General features: G+C 47.3%; 1 protein-coding gene across 2 annotated transcripts in view; it reads right to left on the bottom strand.

Moving 5' to 3' along the window:
- Positions 1–20,703, bottom strand: part of CDK12 (cyclin dependent kinase 12) — a 32,495-nt gene that overhangs the window by 8,512 nt on the left and 3,280 nt on the right. For both annotated transcript variants that reach the window (XM_021532925.3, XM_021532926.2), the window contains exons 2-11: positions 14,425–15,306; positions 10,320–10,496; positions 8,436–8,575; positions 6,685–6,855; positions 5,775–5,964; positions 5,241–5,297; positions 4,653–4,754; positions 3,367–3,444; positions 1,588–1,704; positions 147–278 (exon numbers count right to left, since the gene is read on the bottom strand). In XM_021532925.3, the coding sequence (XP_021388600.1) occupies positions 147–278; positions 1,588–1,704; positions 3,367–3,444; positions 4,653–4,754; positions 5,241–5,297; positions 5,775–5,964; positions 6,685–6,855; positions 8,436–8,575; positions 10,320–10,496; positions 14,425–15,306 (2,046 nt within the window). The remainder of the gene's footprint in view (positions 1–146; positions 279–1,587; positions 1,705–3,366; positions 3,445–4,652; positions 4,755–5,240; positions 5,298–5,774; positions 5,965–6,684; positions 6,856–8,435; positions 8,576–10,319; positions 10,497–14,424; positions 15,307–20,703) is intronic.

Here is a 20,703-nt window from a genome sequence, read left to right as displayed (position 1 = left end):
CAGAAAACCAACAGCACAGGAAAAGCCATTTGCTCGACCACGAGGGCAGAGTGGACAGAAGTACCCAGAAATCATAATTTTGACTGAAAAGATCACCACATCTCCTTCCCAAAGCTCACGGAGGTGGGGTGGCAGCTGGGACTTACTCTGGAGGTGCCATTTTGCTGAGGTCAACGTCCTTCAGGAAGTCACTGTGCAGGGCCTGCTCTGCTGTGCAGCGCTTGCCAGGGTCCAGCGTCAGCATGTGGTCCAGCAGGTCCAGGGCAGAGGAGGGAATGCTGTGGGGAGAGTGGGAAACGTGGATAAGTTCATGGAAAATGTGTGGGAAAGCTCAGGGGGAGGAGGACACCTCGGGCTTAAGGGGAATCCACACAGCCAGAGCTCATTGCTGGTGATGCTCAAAGGCACCAGCAGGGCAGGAGTCGGCTCTGGGGGTGGCTGGAGCTGTGCCTGGGAGGTTCGGGCTGGATTTTGGGAATTTTTATCCCCTCCCACAGGGTGCTCAGGCACTGGAACAGCTCCTCAGGGAATGGGCAAAGCCCCAAGAGCTCCAGGAGGGTTTGGGCAATGCTCTCAGGGATTTTTGGGGTGCCTGTGCAGGGCCAGGAGTTGGATTGATGACTCCTGGATTTTGGGAATTTTTATCCCCTCCCGCAGGGTGCTCAGGCACTGGAACAGCTCCCCAGGGAATGGGCACAGCCCCGAGAGTTCCAGGAGGGTTTGGATATCTCTCTCAGGGATTTTTGGGGTGTCTGTGCAGGGCCAGGAGTTGGATTGATGATCCCTGTACAGCCCAGAATCCCAGGAATGTCTGGATATCTCTCTCAGGGACAGGGTGGGATTTTTGGGGTGTCTGTGCAGGGGCAGGAGTTAGGTTGATGATTCCTTTAGAGCCCAGAGCCCCAGGAATGTTTGGATATCGCTCTCAGGGGGACAGGTTGGAATATTTGGGGTGCCTGTGCAGGACCTGGAGTTGTATTGATGATTCCTGTAGGTCCCTGAGCCCCAGGAATGTTTGGACATTGGTGTCAGGGACAAGGTGGAATTTTTGGGATGCCTGTGCAGGACCTGGAGTGGGATTGATGATTCCTGGATTTTGGGAATTTTTATCCCCTCCCACAGGGTGCTCAGGCACTGGAACAGCTCCCCAGGGAATGGGCACAGCCCCAAGAGCTCCAGGAGGGTTTGGGTATCGCTCTCAGGGATTTTTGGGGTGTCTGTGCAGGACCAGGAGCTGCACTGGATGATCCCTGTAGGGCCCAGAGCTCCAGGAGGGTTTGGATATCTCTCTCAGGGACAGGGTGGGATTTTTGGGGTGTCTGTGCAGGGCCTGGAGCTGCACTGGATGATCCTTGTGGATCCCTCCCAGCTGAGGACATTCCATGACATTTCCACTCTGTATTTTGCCATTTATGAGAAGCACCTCTGCCACAACTCCCACGAGATCATCCCTCAGGGAGGCAGAGAACATCCCCCTGAAGATGCCACGCTTCAGGAGAGCTCCCAGTGCACTCCCCAGCCCCAGGGAACCCCTCTGGAGGTGGATGGGGCGTTGGGAGAGGGCACAGGGAGCCCAGCACGACTCACAAGGAGAACTCCTCGCGCAGACGCCGCCGGTATTGCTTCTTGGGCTTCATGGTGTTGAAGTAGGGCAGCTTGATGACATCTGGCCACACGGCTGGGCAGGGGCTCCCACAGAGCCGGCTGGGGGCAGGGAGGCACAGTCAGCCAGGTGGAAGTCACAGGATGTCACAGCACTCACAGAATCCACAGCTTGGAACAGACCTTCAGGGTGATCAGGTCCAAGCCAGCCCCAAAACCTCAACTCAACCCTGGCACCCAGTGCCACCTCCAGCCTTGGTTAAACACCTCCAGGGGTGGTGACTCCACCACCTCCCCAGTCCCTGGGAATTATCAAAATTCCCCCAAGTTCACAAAATTCACAGAATTCAACCACTGGGTTGGAAGAGACCTTCAGAATCATCGAGTCCAAGCCAGCCCCAACTCCTCAACCAGACCCTGGCACCCAGTGCCACCCCCAGCCTTGGTTAAACACCTCCAGGGATGGTGACTCCAACACCTCCTGGTCCATGGGAATTCTCAAAATACCCCAAATTCACAGAATTCAAAGAATCACTCGGCTGGAAGAGACCTTCAGGATCATCGAGTCCAAGCTAGCCCCAACACCTGAACCAAGCCCTGGCACCCAGTGCCACCCCCAGCCTTGGTTAAACACCTCCAGGGGTGCTGACTCCACCACCTCCTGGTCCCTGTGAATTCCCAAAATTCCCCCAAATTCACAGAATCACTGGGTGGGAAGAGACCTTCAGGATCATCGAGTCCAAGCCAGCCCCAACACCTGAACCAAGCCTTGGCACCCAGTGCCACCCCCAGCCTTGGTCAAACACCTCCAGGGATGGTGACTCCACCACCTCCTGGTCTTTAGGAATTCCCAAAATTCCCCCAAATTCACAGAATTTACAGAATAACTGGGCTGGAAGAGATATTTAAGCTCACCCAGCTCAACCAAGCCCTGGCACCCAGTGCCACCCCCAGCCTTGGTTAAACACCTCCAGGGATGGTGACTCCACCACCTCCTGGTCTTTAGGAATTCCCAAAATTCCCCCAAATTCACAGAATTCACAGGTTGGAAGAGACCTTCAAGGTCATCAAGTCCAAGCCAGCCCCAACTCCTCAACCAGACCCTGGCACCTTCAGCCTTGTTAAACACCTCCAGGGTGGTGACTCCACCACCTCCCTGGACCATTCCAGAACTTTATCATGAGAAGGAAAACGTTGAGCTTGAGTTTATAAATCATTCAAAACGATGACATTTTATTTTTCTTACTACGAAGTTTAAAATCTTAATGTTTCTTACTTTAAACTTTCCAAACTCACTAAATTTTAGTATTTTTACAATTAGGTGGTGATGCTCTGGCAGAGGTTGCCCAGAGAAGCTGTGAACTTGATAGCCCTGGAGGTGTCCAAGGCCAGGCTGGACAGGGTTTTGGAGCACCCTGGGATAGGGGAAGGTGTCCCTGCCCTGGCAGGGGTGGCACTGGATGGGATTTAAGGTCCCTTCCACCCTAAATCACTCCAGGATTAAAACTCAGAGTGAGAATTAATTGAGATTGTTGATTTTTGGACTCAGCAAACAGCAAGCTTTACTGAGGGTACATAAATCAGCAACCACACACCTGATGTAGGTGTGGGGACACCTGATTATTCCCATTTTCATTCCCAGGCATTCCTGGCTCTGTTCTCCAGGCAGCTTAGAGACCAAGAGCTCTTCTAACTCGCTGCCTTGTGTGCAAGAGCAGCTCCTGCAGCACCTCCCCTCACAGACATGCGTGTGCAAAGCTTTACCTGATTAATTCAAGCTGAGCCAGCTCCAGATTGGCTTGAAAAATAGGCTTCTTTGTAAACAGTTCCCCGAGGATACAGCTGGAAGGAGGAAAAGCAAGAGGTCACGACAGCCAAACCCTGGGGACGAGCGTCTGAACACGGCAGCGTTTGTGCCGGGGAGAGGCTTTGCCTGGGGAGGGTGATTTGCATCAGGGCTTGTAGTGACAAAGTGACCTGTGTGTAGGAGTCCCCAGCCCTGGGCTCCTGGGAATCACCTCCTGCAAGTGGCTGCTTGGGGGCAGGAAGCCCCTGACACGTTAATTCTTCGCGGGGAAAGGAGGATGTGTCAGTGTGAAAAGAGCACAGAGCTCTCGTTTCCTCCAGGATCAGCTTTTGTTTGGATTTTCGACTTCCCCAGCTGCCCTGTGGCTGTCAGGGCAGGCAGAGGAGCTGGGTTTGTGCACTTTTGTACAGTTTGGAGGGAAAAAAGAGGTGGGAAGGGGCACCTCTGACTCCTGCAGCCCTCAACATCTCTCCTTCAGCCACCAGGAATCAATGCCAGGAGTAGCTGGGAGGATGCAGGCACCTGGTTGGAATGGGAATAACCCCATAATTATGATTAATTACTGGTTTTCCCAACCTCTCTTTGTGTCATAAACCCTGCAGAAGTTTAGCTGGGGACACCCCAGTGGGAAGTGCACACTGTGGGGAATCCAGCCTCAGTTCTACTGCTGGATCCTCCAGTCTCTGCTTCTGAATCACTCGGAAAAATGTTCCACCTTTGTGGCTGAACTGCCCAGCCTCCTGTTCCCCAGGCTTCCTGTACTACTGAAACTTCCTGAAACCTGAAATATCTACTTTAAAATGTTTTAGCTGGAAAAAAAAAAAAAACTAGTGGCAAACAGCAACTTAAAGAGTTTAGAAAAAAATTCTCTAAAGAACACACTGAAGGAGGGAGCAGCACAGGGCAAATGTGTCACCCCTCCACAGCTCTGTCACCCCTCTTGATCTCAAGGGTACATCAGTATCAGGTTGGTTTGCAGTTTAAATAGTGAAAATTCTGTTCCTTACCCTTTCTCATTTTCAAACCCAAGGAAAACCTCATTCTAGGAGTTTTTACTAAGTGGGGACACACCCCTGTCCCTCAGAGCACAGCACTGTGAGGTATTCCTGTCTTATCCTAACACAGCTGTGGGAATTCCAGCTGTGGGAATTCCAGCTGTGGGCATTGGCACAAACCAAGGAGCAGCTGCCATGGGAGTGCTCAGGAGCTGCTTGCAGAGGCAGGGAAGGGCAGCAGGACTCACCCACAGCTCCACACGTCGATGGCAGGGGTGTAACGCTCCTCCCCGAGCAGCAGTTCTGGGGGTCGGTACCACAACGTGATGACTTTGTTGGTGTAGGGACGGCTGCAAAGTAGAAAAAAAAAAACATAAAAACTCATCCCAAGAGCCACAAAACCCTGAAAACTTCTCTTTTTTACTTCCCAGTTGCAGTAACACCTGTTGGTGGCAGCAAGGGGGGTTTAAAGTGTCTGCATTTCTGAGTTAAAAACAGCTGAGGAGGTACCATGGATTTTACAGGAATCAGGACTTGTTGTAAGTACCTCAGACTGAAAATTCCTGACCCTCAGCAAGCTGCCACCACTGAATGGTGACTGATCTTGCAGCAAAACCTGCTCCAGGGCAGGTCAAAGGCAAGCAGAGAAGTTCTGACCCTTCTGAGCTGCTCTGCTAGTGAAAAGTTATTAACATCAGCCAGGAGTGTATTTGTCCAACAGCTGGAGCTGGATGATCTCACTGAAAATAATGTCAGGACTTCCAAGTGAAGGATTATGTGGATACTGAGAAGAAAGAAGCTCATCCCACCCAGGTAAACCCTTTTCCCTTCCTCACCTCTCCTCCGAGCTGTAGAGTCGGGCGAGCCCAAAATCCGCAAGTTTGATCTGCCCACTGAAAGACAAAAAACCAGCCCCTGGTTTAAATCACACTTAAATCACAGAATTGTGGGCTGTATTGAGCTGTCAGGGACCCATCAGAACCCAGCTCCTACTTAAACCTCAGTTAAAGGGTGAGGAAACCAACCCCAGTGCAGCAGAAAAGCCTCACAAAGCCACGTGTGCAGGAATTACTGCTGGATATGCCAGGATTAATTCTCCACTTCTGACTGAATGCTTCAGAAAAATACAGTGTTAGAAAAAAAACCCAAAACCCACCAATAATTCAGTGTCATCTGTATCACAAACCCTTCCCAACAGGCCAATAGCCCAGATAATTTTTTTTTTAGGTGGATATTGAGACATTTGGTCGTAATTTGGACAAAATTCTTGTCACAACACCCAAGGTGAGGACAGCACTGAGTGCTCACAGCTAAACCTGGAGGGAAAAAATGCTTGGAGAAATCCCTAAGTGGATCCACTCCCAGGTTACCTGTTGTTCAGTAAGATGTTGGAGCACTTGATGTCTCGATGAAGGAAATTCTTTTTGTGACAGTAATCCAGGCCCTCCATTAACTGTTTCATGAAAGACTTGATATGGTCCTCTGAGAAATGTACCAAGCCAGATTCTAGCAGCCCCATTAGGTCATGGTCCATGTACTCAAACACAAGGTAAAAGGCACCTGGGATAATAAACAGAGAAATGGTTGAAAACAGAAGGAGAGACACAAAAAAGAGGAGGAATGAAAGGAGATTAAATTGTTGAGTCTTTATTGTGCATGATTTTGCTGAAGTTGTTGTTGTTTTTTTTTTTTTAACAGTCCTTTGCTGTTCTGGACTTACTGGGTGTCCTTTTCCTTCAAGGAGTAAAAAAGCCCCAAAACAACAAAGTAGCCCCACCAAGCCGAGATTTGAAATTAAATAACACTCAAAATAAATTCCTCTGAAGTTCTGGTCACATTTAATTTTGGTTACTTTCTTACAAGAGAGTTTGCTGAAGGACTACTGCCATGCATGGTTTGAACTTGTGTTCCCTTCTCTCTCCTGGAAGAGAAGGTTCCAAACAAGAGCCAGTGGGATGCTAAAACTCTTTTTTTCCACAGTGACTGAGGACAAAGAACTTTTCACACTATTATTAAGTTTGTTGCCGCTAATCAGTGTTAAAGATTTGGTTTTTTTTAAAGACTGCTCTCCTGTGACCCTGCAGGAATGCAATCATCCTTTGATCAACTCACTCCAACTGGAACCTGTCCTTCGAGGCGAGGCCAGAGCCAGATCCAACCTCGCTGGACGCGTAGGAGGAACACAAAGAAACAAACCGACCCCAGAGCCACATTTTCCACTACCAAACAGGCTGAATGAAATCTGTGCTGGTTGGAAACCACCCCTGCAGCCAGCTGTACCTTTGTCCTTCTTGAAATCCAGTGCATCTTGTTTGTCTGTGACGATCTCCTTCATGTTGACCACGCTGCGGTGGATGAGCTGCCGCAGGATTTTGATCTCGCGGATGGCCGTGATGGGGAATCCTTCCTTCTCGTTGTCCAGGCGCACCTTCTTCAGAGCCACCAGCTCACCTGCAGGGCACAGAGGGCTCACAGCCTGCCCACCTCTCAGAACTCAAAATTTCCCTCAGACATTTTTGGATATTCCGGGCCCAGGTCAGTCAGAAGCATTTGAGACCCTGGCAGGCAGCTGCAAACAGCTGGGATTTTGGGTTTAAACCATAGAACGATTTATCAGCCTTGCAGGAACAAGTCACAAAAGTTTAAATATTAGAGTAGAAGTAGTCACAAAGTAGAAGGAAGAATTTTTGAGTGCTGTACAGGGGGGTTTAACACCTGTACAGAGGGGTTTTGTTTTGTACATGTGTGCCAGATGTTTTAAGATGGATTTGGGATTTGGGCCTGCCCTGTCCTCCCACTTTCTTCTTCCTCACCTCCCTGTTCTTGGTGATATTGGCACTCACAGATTGGTTTAGAGTAGAAAAGCACCATTTAATATAGGTAATAGGTATTGGGAAAAAACTGTAAACATTTAACACATAATGTGACATTGTCGGAACACAAAATGTCCCTCAGACATTTTCAGATGTTCCAGGTCAGAAGCATTTGAGACCCTGGCAGGCAGCTGCAAACAGCTGGGATTTTGAGTTTAAACCATAGAATAATTTACCAACCTTGCAGGAAGAACAAGGAGCCACAAAAGTTCAGATATTAGAGTGGAAGTAGTCATAAAGTAAAGGGAAGAATTTTTGAGTGCTGTACAGGGGAGTTTTGGTTTTGTAGATGGGGATCAGAGGTTTTAAGATGGATTTGGGATTTGGGCCTGTCCTGTCCTCCCTCTTTCTTCTTCCTCACCTCCATGTTCTTGGTGATGTTGGCACTCACAGATTGGTTTAGAGTAGAAAATCACCATTTAATATAGGTAATAGGCATTGGGGAAAAATATAAACATGTAACACGTAATGTACCATATAAAAGATAGAAAATCCCCATTTAATATAGGTAATAGGCATGGGGAAAACTGCAAACATGTAACACGTAAGGATAAAGATAAAAAAAGATACTCTAAAGATATTCTAAAAGATACTTTGGAGAAACAGGACTAAGAAAGATGCACTCTAGTAGGACCCACATCGAGTAATTTTAGATGACTGGCTTTAAGACATTTACAACATGGTGTGGCAAAAGCTGTTAAGAAATGCTTAAAGTATATTGTATTTAAGAAATAGTTGGCTTCTGATTGTGATGGCATGAGTTATAACATCTGTATTATCTCACCAGTCTCATGAGACTGAAAATAGAATAAAAGCTTTTAAAGCACTTCTCAGTTGCCCCATCTCCGGGTCAGAGAAGGGTTTAATCCAACACTGCTTCACCACAAAGCAGGAACAGCATTTTACCCTGGAATCTCCCAAGCTGTGCTGCAATAAAATCAGCAATTTTATTGCCAATTTAAAATTGCCAATTTAAACACGGGGCTTCAAGTGGCACCCGTGACCACCGCAATCTTCTGAGCAACACCCCAGGGCACAGAATCTCGCCAGCAAAGCGAGAACTCAAGATTCCAGAGCTGCTGCTCTTCTTCCTCTTTTGGAAAACACCCAATGGAAGTTCTTGTCCCACTCGTGGCTCTGACCTGCAGCCCTGCTCACCTGTGTCCTTGTCCTTGGCTTTGTACACCTGCCCGTAGGTCCCTTCTCCGATTATCCCGATGATGTCGAACTTGTCCACGCAGCGCTTGCCCCAGTCGCTCTCCGTCTGCCTCCTCTCCCCGTAGCGAGGACAGCAGATTCTGCACGGGGGGGAAAGCTCTGTGAGACACCCGAGGGCTCCAGCTCACTGCCACCCCCCAAAAAACCCACCTCATCCACTGGCAAAATGCACAAAACACAGCAGCAAAGCTCAGGCACGCTGGCTTTGCGCTCCCTCCTGGGCTGGCTGTTTGGTGCTCCTAATTCTACCAAAATTATCCTAAGTCAGAACACGCTCCAAGAATTTGAATTTTCCTGGGTTGGCTGTTTGATGTTCCTAATTCTACCAAAATTATCCTAAATCAGAACACACTCCAAGAATTGGAATTTTCCTGGATTGGATTTTCCTGGGTTGGCTGTTTGATGTTCCTAATTCTACCAAAATTATCCTAAGTCAGAACACACTCCAAGAATTGGAATTTTCCTGGGTTGGATTTTCCTGGGTTGGCTGTTTGATGTTCCTAATTCTACCAAAATTATCCTAAGTCAGAACACACTCCAAGAATTGGAATTTTCCTGGTTTGGCTGTTTGATGTTTGTAATTCTACCAAAATTATCCTAAGTCAGAACACACTCCAAGAATTGGAATTTTCCTGGGTTGGCTATTTGACGCTTGTATTTCTACCAAAATTACCCTTTGTATTTCTACCAAAATTACTCCAAACTGGAACACACTCCAAGAATTTGAATTTTCCTGGATTGGAATTTTCCTGGGTTGGCTATTTGATGCTTGTATTTCTACCAAAATTACTTAAAATCCAAACATACTCCAAGAATTGGAATTTTCCTGGATTGGCTATTTGATGCTTGTATTTCTACCCAATTTACCCTAAATCAGAACACACTCCAAGAACTGGAATTTTCCTGGGCTGGCTATTTGATGTTTGTAATTCTACCAAAATTACCCCAAATCAGAACACACTCCAAGAATTGGAATTTTCCTGGGTTGGTTTGTATTTCTACCAAAATTACCCTAAACCAGAATACACACCAAGAATTGGATTGTTCACTTTACTGTGTTTTTTTTTGCTGGATAATCCCAACCACACCCAATACAGAAGTGTTCTCCTGGATTATGACACTACAGCAGGGCAAAAAATGAATGTCTGGGATATTTTGCAGGATGCTGGATGTTTGATTTTTTAATTTAAAACACTGTATAAAACATCAGGAGATTTTAATCCCTTAATAACTGCTTATGTTTTTTATCAGGGGAAGTTATCTAGGCAGTGAATGTGGAATCTCAGAATGGTTTGGGTTGGAAGGGACATGAAATATGCTGAAATATGAAAGGCAGGGACACCTTCCACTGTCCCAGGGTGCTCCAAGCCCCATCCAGCCTGGCCTTGGGCACTTCCAGGGATCCTGGGACAGCCACTGCAGCTCCATGGCCAACACTTCAACCATTAAACGCATGAGGAATCCAAATTTCCAATTTGGAACAAGAAACTTTTGAAAACAACGAGAGCTTTATACAGAGATGCTCATCCAGAGGTTTCTTCTGGCTAAATCAAAAAGAGCTTTTGGGGTAGATGTGGTTGAAAATTGGACATGACACACTCCAGGCATTTCTGCCATTAACTCTCAAATAAATGGGGCAAGCTGCCTTTATCTGAGGGTCCAAATGTGAAACAACCTACAGGAAACATTCACTACAGTGAATAATACAGAAATAGGAACTTGTTTTTTCTCCCATCTCACTTCCCTCAATAAAAAGCTCTCAAATCATTCAGGGGACTTAAAAGAGTCATAGATTTAAATAAAAAAATAAGAATTTGGCCTTACTTTGGTCTCTTTTTGAAGGGTTGCTGAGGTGGTGTGGCTGCCTTTGGTTCTGGGGAGTCGGGAGGAGAGGGGTCCCCCCCAGGGAGCTCTGGGGGGAGCGGGAGGTCCGTGAGTAAGTGTCGTGGTCTCTGCTCTCTGTCCTTCTTCACAGGTTTTGGAGGAAGAATCTCTTTCGGACTAAACTCCGAGAAGTTAATACAACACAAAAGTCAGATTCAACAGCCAGTTCAACAAACAAACAAACAAAAAAAAGTTACTGCAGGATAACGGCTCTGGTTGAGGTTTAAGTGTGAAAATTAGCACAAAATAAACCAGGTTAAATTGACAATGCTCATACACCAGGAGAGAAAACACATCATGAAATGAACACACTAGAACTTGCTCAATTTGTACAAATTGGTAGCAGTAATTCAGAATTTCCTGTGAGGCAGCTCAGGGGATCAGCCAGCACCCACTTTCTGACCTTTACTTCCTCTATTTACTCCATTTATCACCATGAAATTAAGTGCTTGATTTGGTGAGGACCACTATAAATACAGACCCAGAGCTAAACCTTCCTCCAAAAGAAAATTTAACCTCTTAGCCAGGAGTGAAATGTGGCTTTAACTTCCAAATGCTGCTGAGAAACCGAAAGTTGATTTTTTAAATCCAATTATTAGGAGTTTGGTTTAGGCTGGCAGGAGCAGAACCTACTTTCTCTTTCATGTATTCAGAGAGGAGAACTCCTAGGTTTGAATAGTCACAAATTCTCCACGCAAATCATTGCTTCAGCAGGAAAAGGAAAAAATTAAGAGATCCAAGGAGCCTTCCCAGGTCTGTTTCTAGGGCAGGAAGCAGATTTGGTGTTTGAACCATCAGGTCTAACACTTCAGAATAAATGAACTGATGGAAATAGGTCGTTTTCTCAATTATTTTATTAGACACTGCCTAATAATCTGCATGATAATCTCTTGTGAAATCTACTTAAGGAAGACAAAAACCACCAGAAATGGGAGAGGTAGATGGGCTGCAACTCTTCCCACTGACAGCAAAATCCTTAGGAGCAGAATAATCGTGTTCAAATATCCAAGAAATTGTTAAGGCTGGAAAAGATCAAGTCCAGCCATGAACACTGCCACATCCACCACTGAACAACAACAAGATTCAGCCTCTGTCCAGGATTAAAAACAACTTTCTAAGACCACGGTGGGAAGGGTGAATGTGTGTCTGGAGAGAGAACCTGCAGTGCCCAGGTTCCAAATTACCAAGAGCCAGGCTCCAATTGCCAAAAATTCTCATTTTCTTGCCTTTTATCTGTTCAGTTCTCTATTTGCATATCAGCACTTGGTTCCTCTAAGTTCAGTTCCCTCAGGACACCTGGGCTGGTCAAAAGGGGGAGGAAACCAAATGGAGCCTCCAGAGCTGCCCAAGCAGAGAAAGGACCAAGAGTGAACACCAAGAACACAACAAAAGCTCCTTGGAGCGCATTTCTTCCTCTCCTTGGAACCAGCAGGAATTGGCACGCCAAAAAATGCAGGAATGGCACCCCAAAACCTGCAGGAAAGGCACCCCAAAACCTGCAGGAATGGCACCCCAAAACCAGCAGGAATGGCACCCCAAAACCAGCAGGAATTGGCACCCCAAAACCTGCAGGAATTGGCACCCCAAAACCTGCAGGAATTGGCACCCCAAAACCAGCAGGATTTGCAACCCAAAACCAGCAGGATTTGCAACCCAAAACCAGCAGGAACACAGCCCCAAAACCTGCAGGAACACAGCCCCAAAACCAGCAGGAATGGCACCCCAAAAAATGCAGGAATAGCACCCCAAAACCAGCAGGAATGGCACCCCAAAACCAGCAGGAATGGCACCCCAAAACCAGCAGGAATGGCACCCCCAAAACCAGCAGGAATGGCACCCCCAAAACCAGCAGGAATGGCACCCCCAAAACCAGCAGGAATGGCACCCCAAAACTTGCAGGAATTGGCACCCCAAAACCTGCAGGAATGGCACCCCAAAACCAGCAGGAATGGCACCCCCAAAACCAGCAGGAATGGCACCCCAAAACCAGCAGGAATGGCACCCCAAAACCTGCAGGAATGGCACCCCCAAAACCTGCAGGAATGGCACCCCAAAACCAGCAGGAATGGCACCCCAAAACCAGCAGGAATGGCAGCCCAAAAAATGCAGGAATGGCATCCCAAAACCAGCAGGAATGGCAGCAGCCAGGTGAGTGCTACTTTCCCAAGAAGCTGCACAAGTTCTGCATCAAACCAGGATTCAATTTGTACCAATTCCTCCCAAACTGCTTTTCCTCCTCTCCTGGTGAGCCACCCAGGCCTAAAAGCACTAGAGGAGGTGATAATTCTGGAGAGGTCAGATGTCCACTTGACAAAGTGTGTTCTGTCCTTGGGCACCTCAAAATCCAATTTCCAACCCTGTATTTGCCACGGGCTTGGGGCTGGAACATTCCCCAGGCTGAGCAAGGACAAAAGTCCAGCTTAAAGAGTTTTGCTCCTAAAAAATGAAGGCCACTGGTGAAGGGTGAGATTCTGCACAGTCAGGGCCACATGGAACTGCCACCAGACTCAGCAAAACAAGTGGGATTTCCCATCCTTTTTTTGGGAAAAAGTCACACAGAGGCATTTAGTGCGCCCCAGAATCACCCTCAGCACCCCAGCCCTGGGGTTAGGGATAAAACTATTTTACAGAGATAAGCCACACCTGGGTGGTAAAAAAAAAAAAAAAAAAAGAGCTTTTTAGGTGTGAGGGGTTGAAAAAATAAAGTAAAAGTTTGCAGGACAACTTCTGGGATTGGAAAGGAGGGAACTTTGCAGCTGGATTTGCTTTGCCTGGCATTTGGGTTGGGAAAATCAGCAGGCAGCTCAAAGCTCCTGCTCAGCACAGAGATATTTAAAACCAGCAAAATTTTTTGAGCAACATCACCCAGGGAGGGCAACAAACACACAGCAGCCTCACTTTTAGGTTGGAGGCAGTGAGAACATTTCCCTGCTCGCCACCAATACCAGAATCATCCATGAAAATAAATTCAATTATTCAGAATATGTAACGCTTCACCACAGGGTGATTGGATCGAGTCAGAACTGTGGGATATCACACTGCTCACTAAAAATGTGCTTTACTCCCCAATCCCAGCACATCTTTAGTGATGACTGGGAGGATACAAGAGGTTTTAGGAACTACAGGCTAAACAGGTCGTGTAAAAATAAAAAGTATCACTGATGACCTTAAGTTAACAACACTGCAACATACTAACAGCTAGAAAAGGAGAGAAAAAACAACTATTTGGATTTTTTTTTTTCTTCTCCACTCCATTCTGGATATTCTGTTTCTTTCTTCCCACCAAAAGGAACCCCCCCGAGTGGGGTTTTCAAATAAATTCATCACAAAAATCACAAGCACCCCCAGCCCAACCAGAGCTACAGAGGACAGAGCCAAGAATGCTGCATGTTTGATCAGAAATGATTAGGAAATAAAGTTGAAGCAGGTGCAGTTTCACTCATTTTTCAACTTTTCAAACAAACAATTCCTACTTCTCAAGCAATAAATTGCTTGCATCGATTACTCAAGAATTAAGACAATACTCAAGTTAAAGCAACGCTGGTTTTTACACGTGGGCATGGAACAGAATCTGGAACAGAAAAAGCTCTGGTTTGTGTTCTTGTTAAGGATTTTTTAAAGAATTGTTAAGCTTTTTCCTGCTTCTTGAGTATAAGTTTCTAAAGAATTCAGCAAACAAACAAACAAAAAGGTAATTTTAAAGTAAGTGTGCAAACAGCTCCAACACACAGAGGCAAAACCCCAAATCTACGTTCCATCCCTGTAATAAACATAAGCAAAGAGTGATGTGAAACCTTTACCAAGCAGCAGCCAAACCTCTTGTTTCCCACAGAGATAAGAGGCAACAACCTGCAGGAGATCATAAAACTCCACACAAACCTGGCAGCCCTAACACCTGGGACAACTCCTTTAAACCAGCACCACAGTTGTACTCTGCAGGATAAGCTCATAACTGCAAAACCAACCCAAAAAAAAAACCCCAAAAACCCTTTTTATTCAAGGCTTTGCTCTTAAATGCAAAGGGGATGCTCTGGTGTGACCTTACCTATCCAAGTCATCTTCCCCAACTAAAATAGGGGGGAGCGGAAGCGGAGGCAAGGTGGAAGTTTTCAGGTGTGGGATAGCAGCCGTCACAGACACTTGGGTTTTTGTAGCCACCTGGACAGAGGACTGGGAGTTCACCTGAGAGGATAAAGTAGACGTCCTTGGGTGGGAGGAAGAGGATGGCAAAGACGTTGGGGCTGAAGGAGGGACCTGAACGGGAGCCACTGGGGCTGGAGGCAAAGGAGGGACAGCAGGAGCCGGAGGCAGCGGCGGCAGCGGCGGCGTGGGAGGCGGAGGGGTGGCGGTGGGCAGAGGCGGAGGAGGGGATTTGATGGTGGGGAGGGGGGGTGGAATCTCCTTCTCTGCTGCCTCTGTCTCCTTTGGAGATACCAGGTCCTCTACCACTGCTACAGGCTTCGAGTCTTTTGTTCCCGTGGGTTTGGAATCCCTAAGTGGAACAGGATGTTTCCTCTCCGAGTTCTCCTCCGCCTTGGATTTCGTTGTCTCCGCAGGGGCTTTAGGCTCTGCGTTGGTGGACAGTGAATGAACCGAGTCCGTGTCCGGAGCTTTCTCAGATTTAACAGTTTTGGTGACTTTTTTAGACTCCGTCCCAGCCTCCTTTAGTTCAGCCAAGCTGTTCTCCTTCCTAGCCAGGAAAACGGGGGAGCCTTTCGCCTCCTTGCCGTCCACCTTGGCCGCAGCGGCTGCCGCGGCCGCTCGCTCCTTCTTCTTCCTGCTGAGCTCTGCTCCGAGGCTGGAGTTGAGTGGGAGCCTGCTGGGGGAGATGCTGGAATGGCGACTGCGGGAGCCAGACCTCTGCTTTTTGCTGTGAGATGAGTGCCTCGAGTAGCCAGGACTGCGGCTCCGCGATTTCACCGATTTCCTGCGGAGAGAAATGAAAATTTTTCTCACCAACAAGCTAAATGCGTTATTGAGTGGCTCAGAGAGGCCACACCACTCATTCAGGAGAGGTTGAAGGTACTGAAAGGAGTTTCTGAGTCAATCAGGAGCAGTTCTGTACCATCATCATCATCATCATCCACCCTTCCCACTGTCACACTGGGAAGGATCAAGGCTGGGCAAGCCCCAAGGGAAAGAGGAGCTCACACACCAAACAGGAGACTCCAGCCAAGAGGATGAGCTGGCAGTTCAGGAATATTTCACAGGAATTGCGTCCAGCTTTAAAGGAAACCATGGATAAAACACAACTGCCCTCACGGGAATGCTGCCTCTGGAAATTGGGCACTTCAAGCTCGTTTTACCCCCCTGGTTCTTTTATTGCCATCAGAACTCAAATTTGCACGGTGTGATTTGGAAGAAGGAGAAATAAACCCCAGGAATTTTAACTCTGTTGGTCAAGGTCTTTCTGTGCACAGAATGGGCTCTAAATCAGGTGTGTGTGCAGAAATGATCACAGAAAATCTGTGCTGGGAGAGAAGCAAGACAGGAAACAACCTCACACCATCAGGGTTCCCCCAACATGAACCTGCTCAGGAGAGAGGGGGAACTAGATAAACACCAAACTGGAAAGTGGAAACTGGTACTTCCACTGCCCATATCAAATCCCTGGTAAGCCAGAACTGTTTCCTCTGCTCCAGGAGGAAGGAGGATTGGGCAGGGTGAGGCTTTAATGGTGTGGTGGGCTCTGATGCCAACCAAAAATTCTGAGTTCAAATTCTGTAACAGACACAACAAATCTAATTTGGAAAACACACAATTCCCCCCAAACAGTCCCACAGCAGTTATAAAACACACTTAACAGCAGTTCAAACACAGGCGACCCTGGCTCCCTCGTAACCACACTCAGAACGTAATTAACACCACCAATTAATATTACCCCAAGACAATAAACATTTGGAAAACAAACTGGACAAGTGAGACAACAGGACGTTCCTGTCCCAACACCAGCAGCACCTTGCAGGAGGAGCAGCTGTAAGCGTGGGAGGTGAAGGGTGTCCCCACGGGGTGTGGGGTTCCCTCCCTGCTCCAAGGATCAGCATTCCTCTCTCCCACTTGGAAGTACAAGCCCAAACCTCACGCTGACAGTGCTCAAAGAACACCAGGGCTGTAGGTAAATCCTTACCTTTAGACTTGCAAAATAAACACACAAGCAGGAGGAGAAAAAAGCAGGGTGTGCAGTCACGCAGCTGTTTCCCTCCTGAGCACGCTGCTCTGCCTTGGGAATGGGAATGCTGCCTCGGGATCACCTCTTTTCCCAAAGTTTCTGCTCAGTGGATTGCCAGTCTGGGCTGCAGTTTGCCTGGCACCACCAGCTGGGAGAGCAGCTCCCTTTTCAGCAGCTCCAAGACATTTCCAGGCTAAGGAAAATGTTCCTAATGTGTCGGAACTCAAAATGTCCCTCAGACATTTTTAGAGGTTCCAGGCCTTGGTCAGAAGCATTCTAGACCCCAGCAGGCAGCTGTAAACAGCTGTGGTTTTGAGTTTGAACCATGGAATGAATTACCAACTTTGGAGGTGGAACAGTCACAAAAGGTTAGATAGGATAGTAAAAGTAGTTACAAAACAGAGGGGAAATTTTTTTAGTATTGTACAGGGGGGTTTTAACACCTGTACAGGGGGGTTTTTACTTTGTACATGGGGGTCAGAAGTTCTAAGATGGAGGAAAGTGGGCTGATCCTGTTCTTCCTCCTTCTTCTTCCTCACCTCCACGTTCTTGGTGATGCTGGCACTTATGGATTGATTTAGAGTAGAAAAGCACCTTGTAACATAGGTAGTAGGTATTGGGGAAAAACTATAAACATGTAATATGTAATATATCATATAAAAGATAGCAGCAGCCCTGGGTGGGGGGAGAGAAGAAGACAGCAGAGAGGATGTCAGGGTGTGTGTGTGCCTCTGCCTGAGCTGCTGAGCAAACTGCAGCAGCTCAAGAAGAAAATCTTTTAGATAATTTACAATAAACTGCCTTGAGACCGAACAGCAAGAGCCTGCCGAGTTTTTCTTTGGAAGCACGGGTGGGAGGAGGAATTTCACCACCACATGGGACCCCAGAATAAGGTTGGGGTTCTCACACCAATGAATCCTGGAGGATGTCACCACCACAACCACCAAGTTTTGGGGTTAACGTTGCCTGCTGCAATCCACCCAGGATGGATTGCTCCAAATGCTGCAGTCCTCCTGCTCCCTGCCTTCCATCCTGCCCCACGATTAACCTCCAGGAGTCACTGCAATTCATGGAATCATGGAAGGGTTTGGGTTGGAACGGACCTCGGAGCTCATGCAGCGCCATGGCAGGGACGCCTCGCGCCGTGCCAGGCTGCTCCAAGCCCTTGGGCACTGCCAGGGATCCAGGGGCAGCCACAGCTTCTTTGGGAAGCTCTGCCAGGCTCTCCTCACCCTCACCAAAATTTAATCCAGCTGCATGCACAGCTGACGGAACCCAGGTTTGGTTTCGGGGTTCCGTGTGGCGGAAAAGTTATTTTTTTAAACTTGTGTTTTTAAAGGAAATCTTAATAGTTTCTTGTTGTTTGGTTAGTTCATTGTAGATTATTTAAAAGATTTTTTTTGGGGCTATTGTGGTTTGGTTAGTAGCTTAGGCAGAGGTATACACACACTCTTGATCCTCTCTTTGTTTTTTGACTTTTTTTTTCTGCTTTTGGGCTGTTGTTATTTTTTTATATGGTATATTACATGATAAATGTTTATAGCTTTTTAAAATATTTATTACTTATATTAAATGGTGTTTTTTTATTTTAAATTAATTTGTAAGTGCTAATATCACTAAAAATATGGAGGTAAGGAAGAAGAAAGAGGAAGGATAGGACTAGTCAAAAATCTTTTTATCTTAAAATCTCTGACTCCTTTGTATAAAGTAAAAACCCTCCTGTACAGGTGTTAAAACCCCCCTGTATAAGACTAAAAAATTCTTCCCTTTATTTTGTAACTACTTCTACTATATCTAAACTTTTGTGACTTCTTGTTTTTCCTGCAAAGTTGGTAAATTATTCTATGGTTTAAATCTGAAATCACAGTTGTTTGCAGCTGCCTGCCAGGGTCTCAAATACTTCTGACCTGGAACATCCAAAAATGTCTGAGGGGACATTTTGAGTTCCAACACAGAGCAATCAAACCAGATCCAACGTGAACATCTGCAAAAATCCAAATTATCTTATTTAATGATGCTAATTTAGAAACAGCCACCAGGGTTCTGCCTGGGCTGGGACAGGTGAAGGTGGGCAAGTGCTGCACTTCCTCCCTGACCTTCCAGCAGCAAAGAAGAAGAAGAAGAACACTCCTCTGTCCCAGCAGGAATAAATTCACCTATTGCCACCCAGTCCTCTTCACAGGCAGCCCTCACCCTTCTTCTCCTCACTAGCAATAATTCCCTGCATTTACCACAGAAATAACTGCTGTTTCCAAGCCCATTTCCTTCCTGCTCTCCCAGCTCCACCAAAACCATCTCACCTCCCGTCCTCAGAGCATCAACAGCCCCCAAAATTCCACCCCAGCACCTGCTGAGGGGGCTTTTATCACTGCATAGCTCAAAAAAACCCCAAAAAACCAAAAACAAAGAAAAAACCCCCCCCAAAAAAAAAACCCCAAAAAAACCCCCAGGCACTAAAGTACAGAAGATGCACAGGAAGGTTTTGCTTTTGGAAGAAAACCGCTTCTAACCTCTGGAATGATTTTTTTCCTGGTTTTACCTATAGCTATTTAATAGCAGTTTTACCCCTTTCCCATTTAATTTGTAACATTCCACACCTTACTTGCTTTGTCAAGGTTATCCAGGATGGATGAGGGGCAATTCAGCCTCACGTTTCTTCCTCCTGCTGGATAAAAATGCTCTGGGATTAAAACCCACCCTGCTGCCCCTCCAGAACTGGAAAAGAGAAATAAAATATACCAACCGTGACAGCTGTGAATTAAGAAAGAAAGGGTGGCTTCATCTAAAACTCCAAATTAAAAAGCACTATGAGATTTGTTGAAGTCACACAATCAGAAGATTGGGATGAAGATGGCCATGGTTAACAGGTGTCAGCAGAGGTGACCTGCAGAGCCCCACATCCACAAAATTCACACCACCCACCCAAAATCACCCACAAATATTTCATATTTTACCTGCTCTAACAACACAGTCAAGGATGAAGCAGAAAATACTATCTAGGAAGCCTGACTGCTCCAATTCCTCAATAAACAAACTTTAATTCTTATTTTTGAATGCCCAGCAACCTGTCACCACGGCAAGGACCCAGCCTGTGCACGCTCACACTCAGCACCTCCAGCAAGATGAGGGACTCTGGAATTCCAGATTTTAGCTGCAGTGACAACATTCCCCACACGGAATGGCAAAGCACATCTGTTATTTTCCCTACTGACCAAACCATCCTCGTTTCCTCCTCGATTGTTTTCCACAGCCACTGGAAAGGCAAACACTCTGGGTTTTCTCCAATCAGCACAGCACATGGGTGCAGTTCCCTAATGATGTGTTTTTGGATGTGGAGATGAAAGAAAACACAGAATGTACTAAAAAAAAAAAAACCAAAATCCACCCCATGTTGTCAGTCAGTGGAAATAATGGAGTGTCCCAGAAAAGCCTGAGGAACGCAAGCCGTGCTCAGGTGTTCCCTGTCTGAGTGTGCCAGTTAAAGAGGTTTTTTTTTTCTCCCAAAAAATGTTCCTGCTCCTCCACAGAAAGCAGAAAAGGGATCAGCCACTGCCCAAAGTCAGCTGCCTCCTTTCGCACTCATGTGCAGCGTGTCAGGGTGAGGAAGGCTCTGCCCATCCTCTCCCTCAGATGTGCCCTGAGCTTCCCCAGCTTCCAGGTGAGCCCTGAGCCACTCAGGTGAGCTCTGAGCCCCCCCAGGTGAGCTCTGAGCCACTCAGGTGAGCCCTGAGCCTCCCAGGTGAGCTCTGAGCCCCCCCAGGTGAGCTCTGAGCCACTCAGGTGAGCTCTGAACCACTCAGGTGAGCCCTGAGTCCCCCCCAGGTGAGCTCTGAGCCACTCAGGTGAGCCCTGAGCCACTCAGGTGAGCTCTGAGCTCCTCAGGTCAGCCCTGAGCCCCCCCCCAGGTGAGCCCTGAGCCACTCAGGTGAGCTCTGAGCCCCCCCCAGGTGAGCTCTGAGCCACTCAGGTGAGCCCTGAGCCACTCAGGTGAGCCCTGAGCCACTCAGGTGAGCCCTGAGCTTCCCCAGCTTCCAGGTGAGCCCTGAGCCACCCAGGTGAGCTCTGAGCCCCCCCAGGTGAGCTCTGAACCACTCAGGTGAGCCCTGAGCCACTCAGGTGAGCCCTGAGCCCCCCCCAGGTGAGCCCTGAGCCACT

The sequence above is a fragment of the Lonchura striata genome, chromosome 25 (genome assembly GCF_046129695.1).
Source record: "Lonchura striata isolate bLonStr1 chromosome 25, bLonStr1.mat, whole genome shotgun sequence".
NCBI classification, from domain to species: Eukaryota; Metazoa; Chordata; class Aves; order Passeriformes; family Estrildidae; genus Lonchura; species Lonchura striata.
This window is presented reverse-complemented; position numbering and strand designations above follow the sequence as displayed.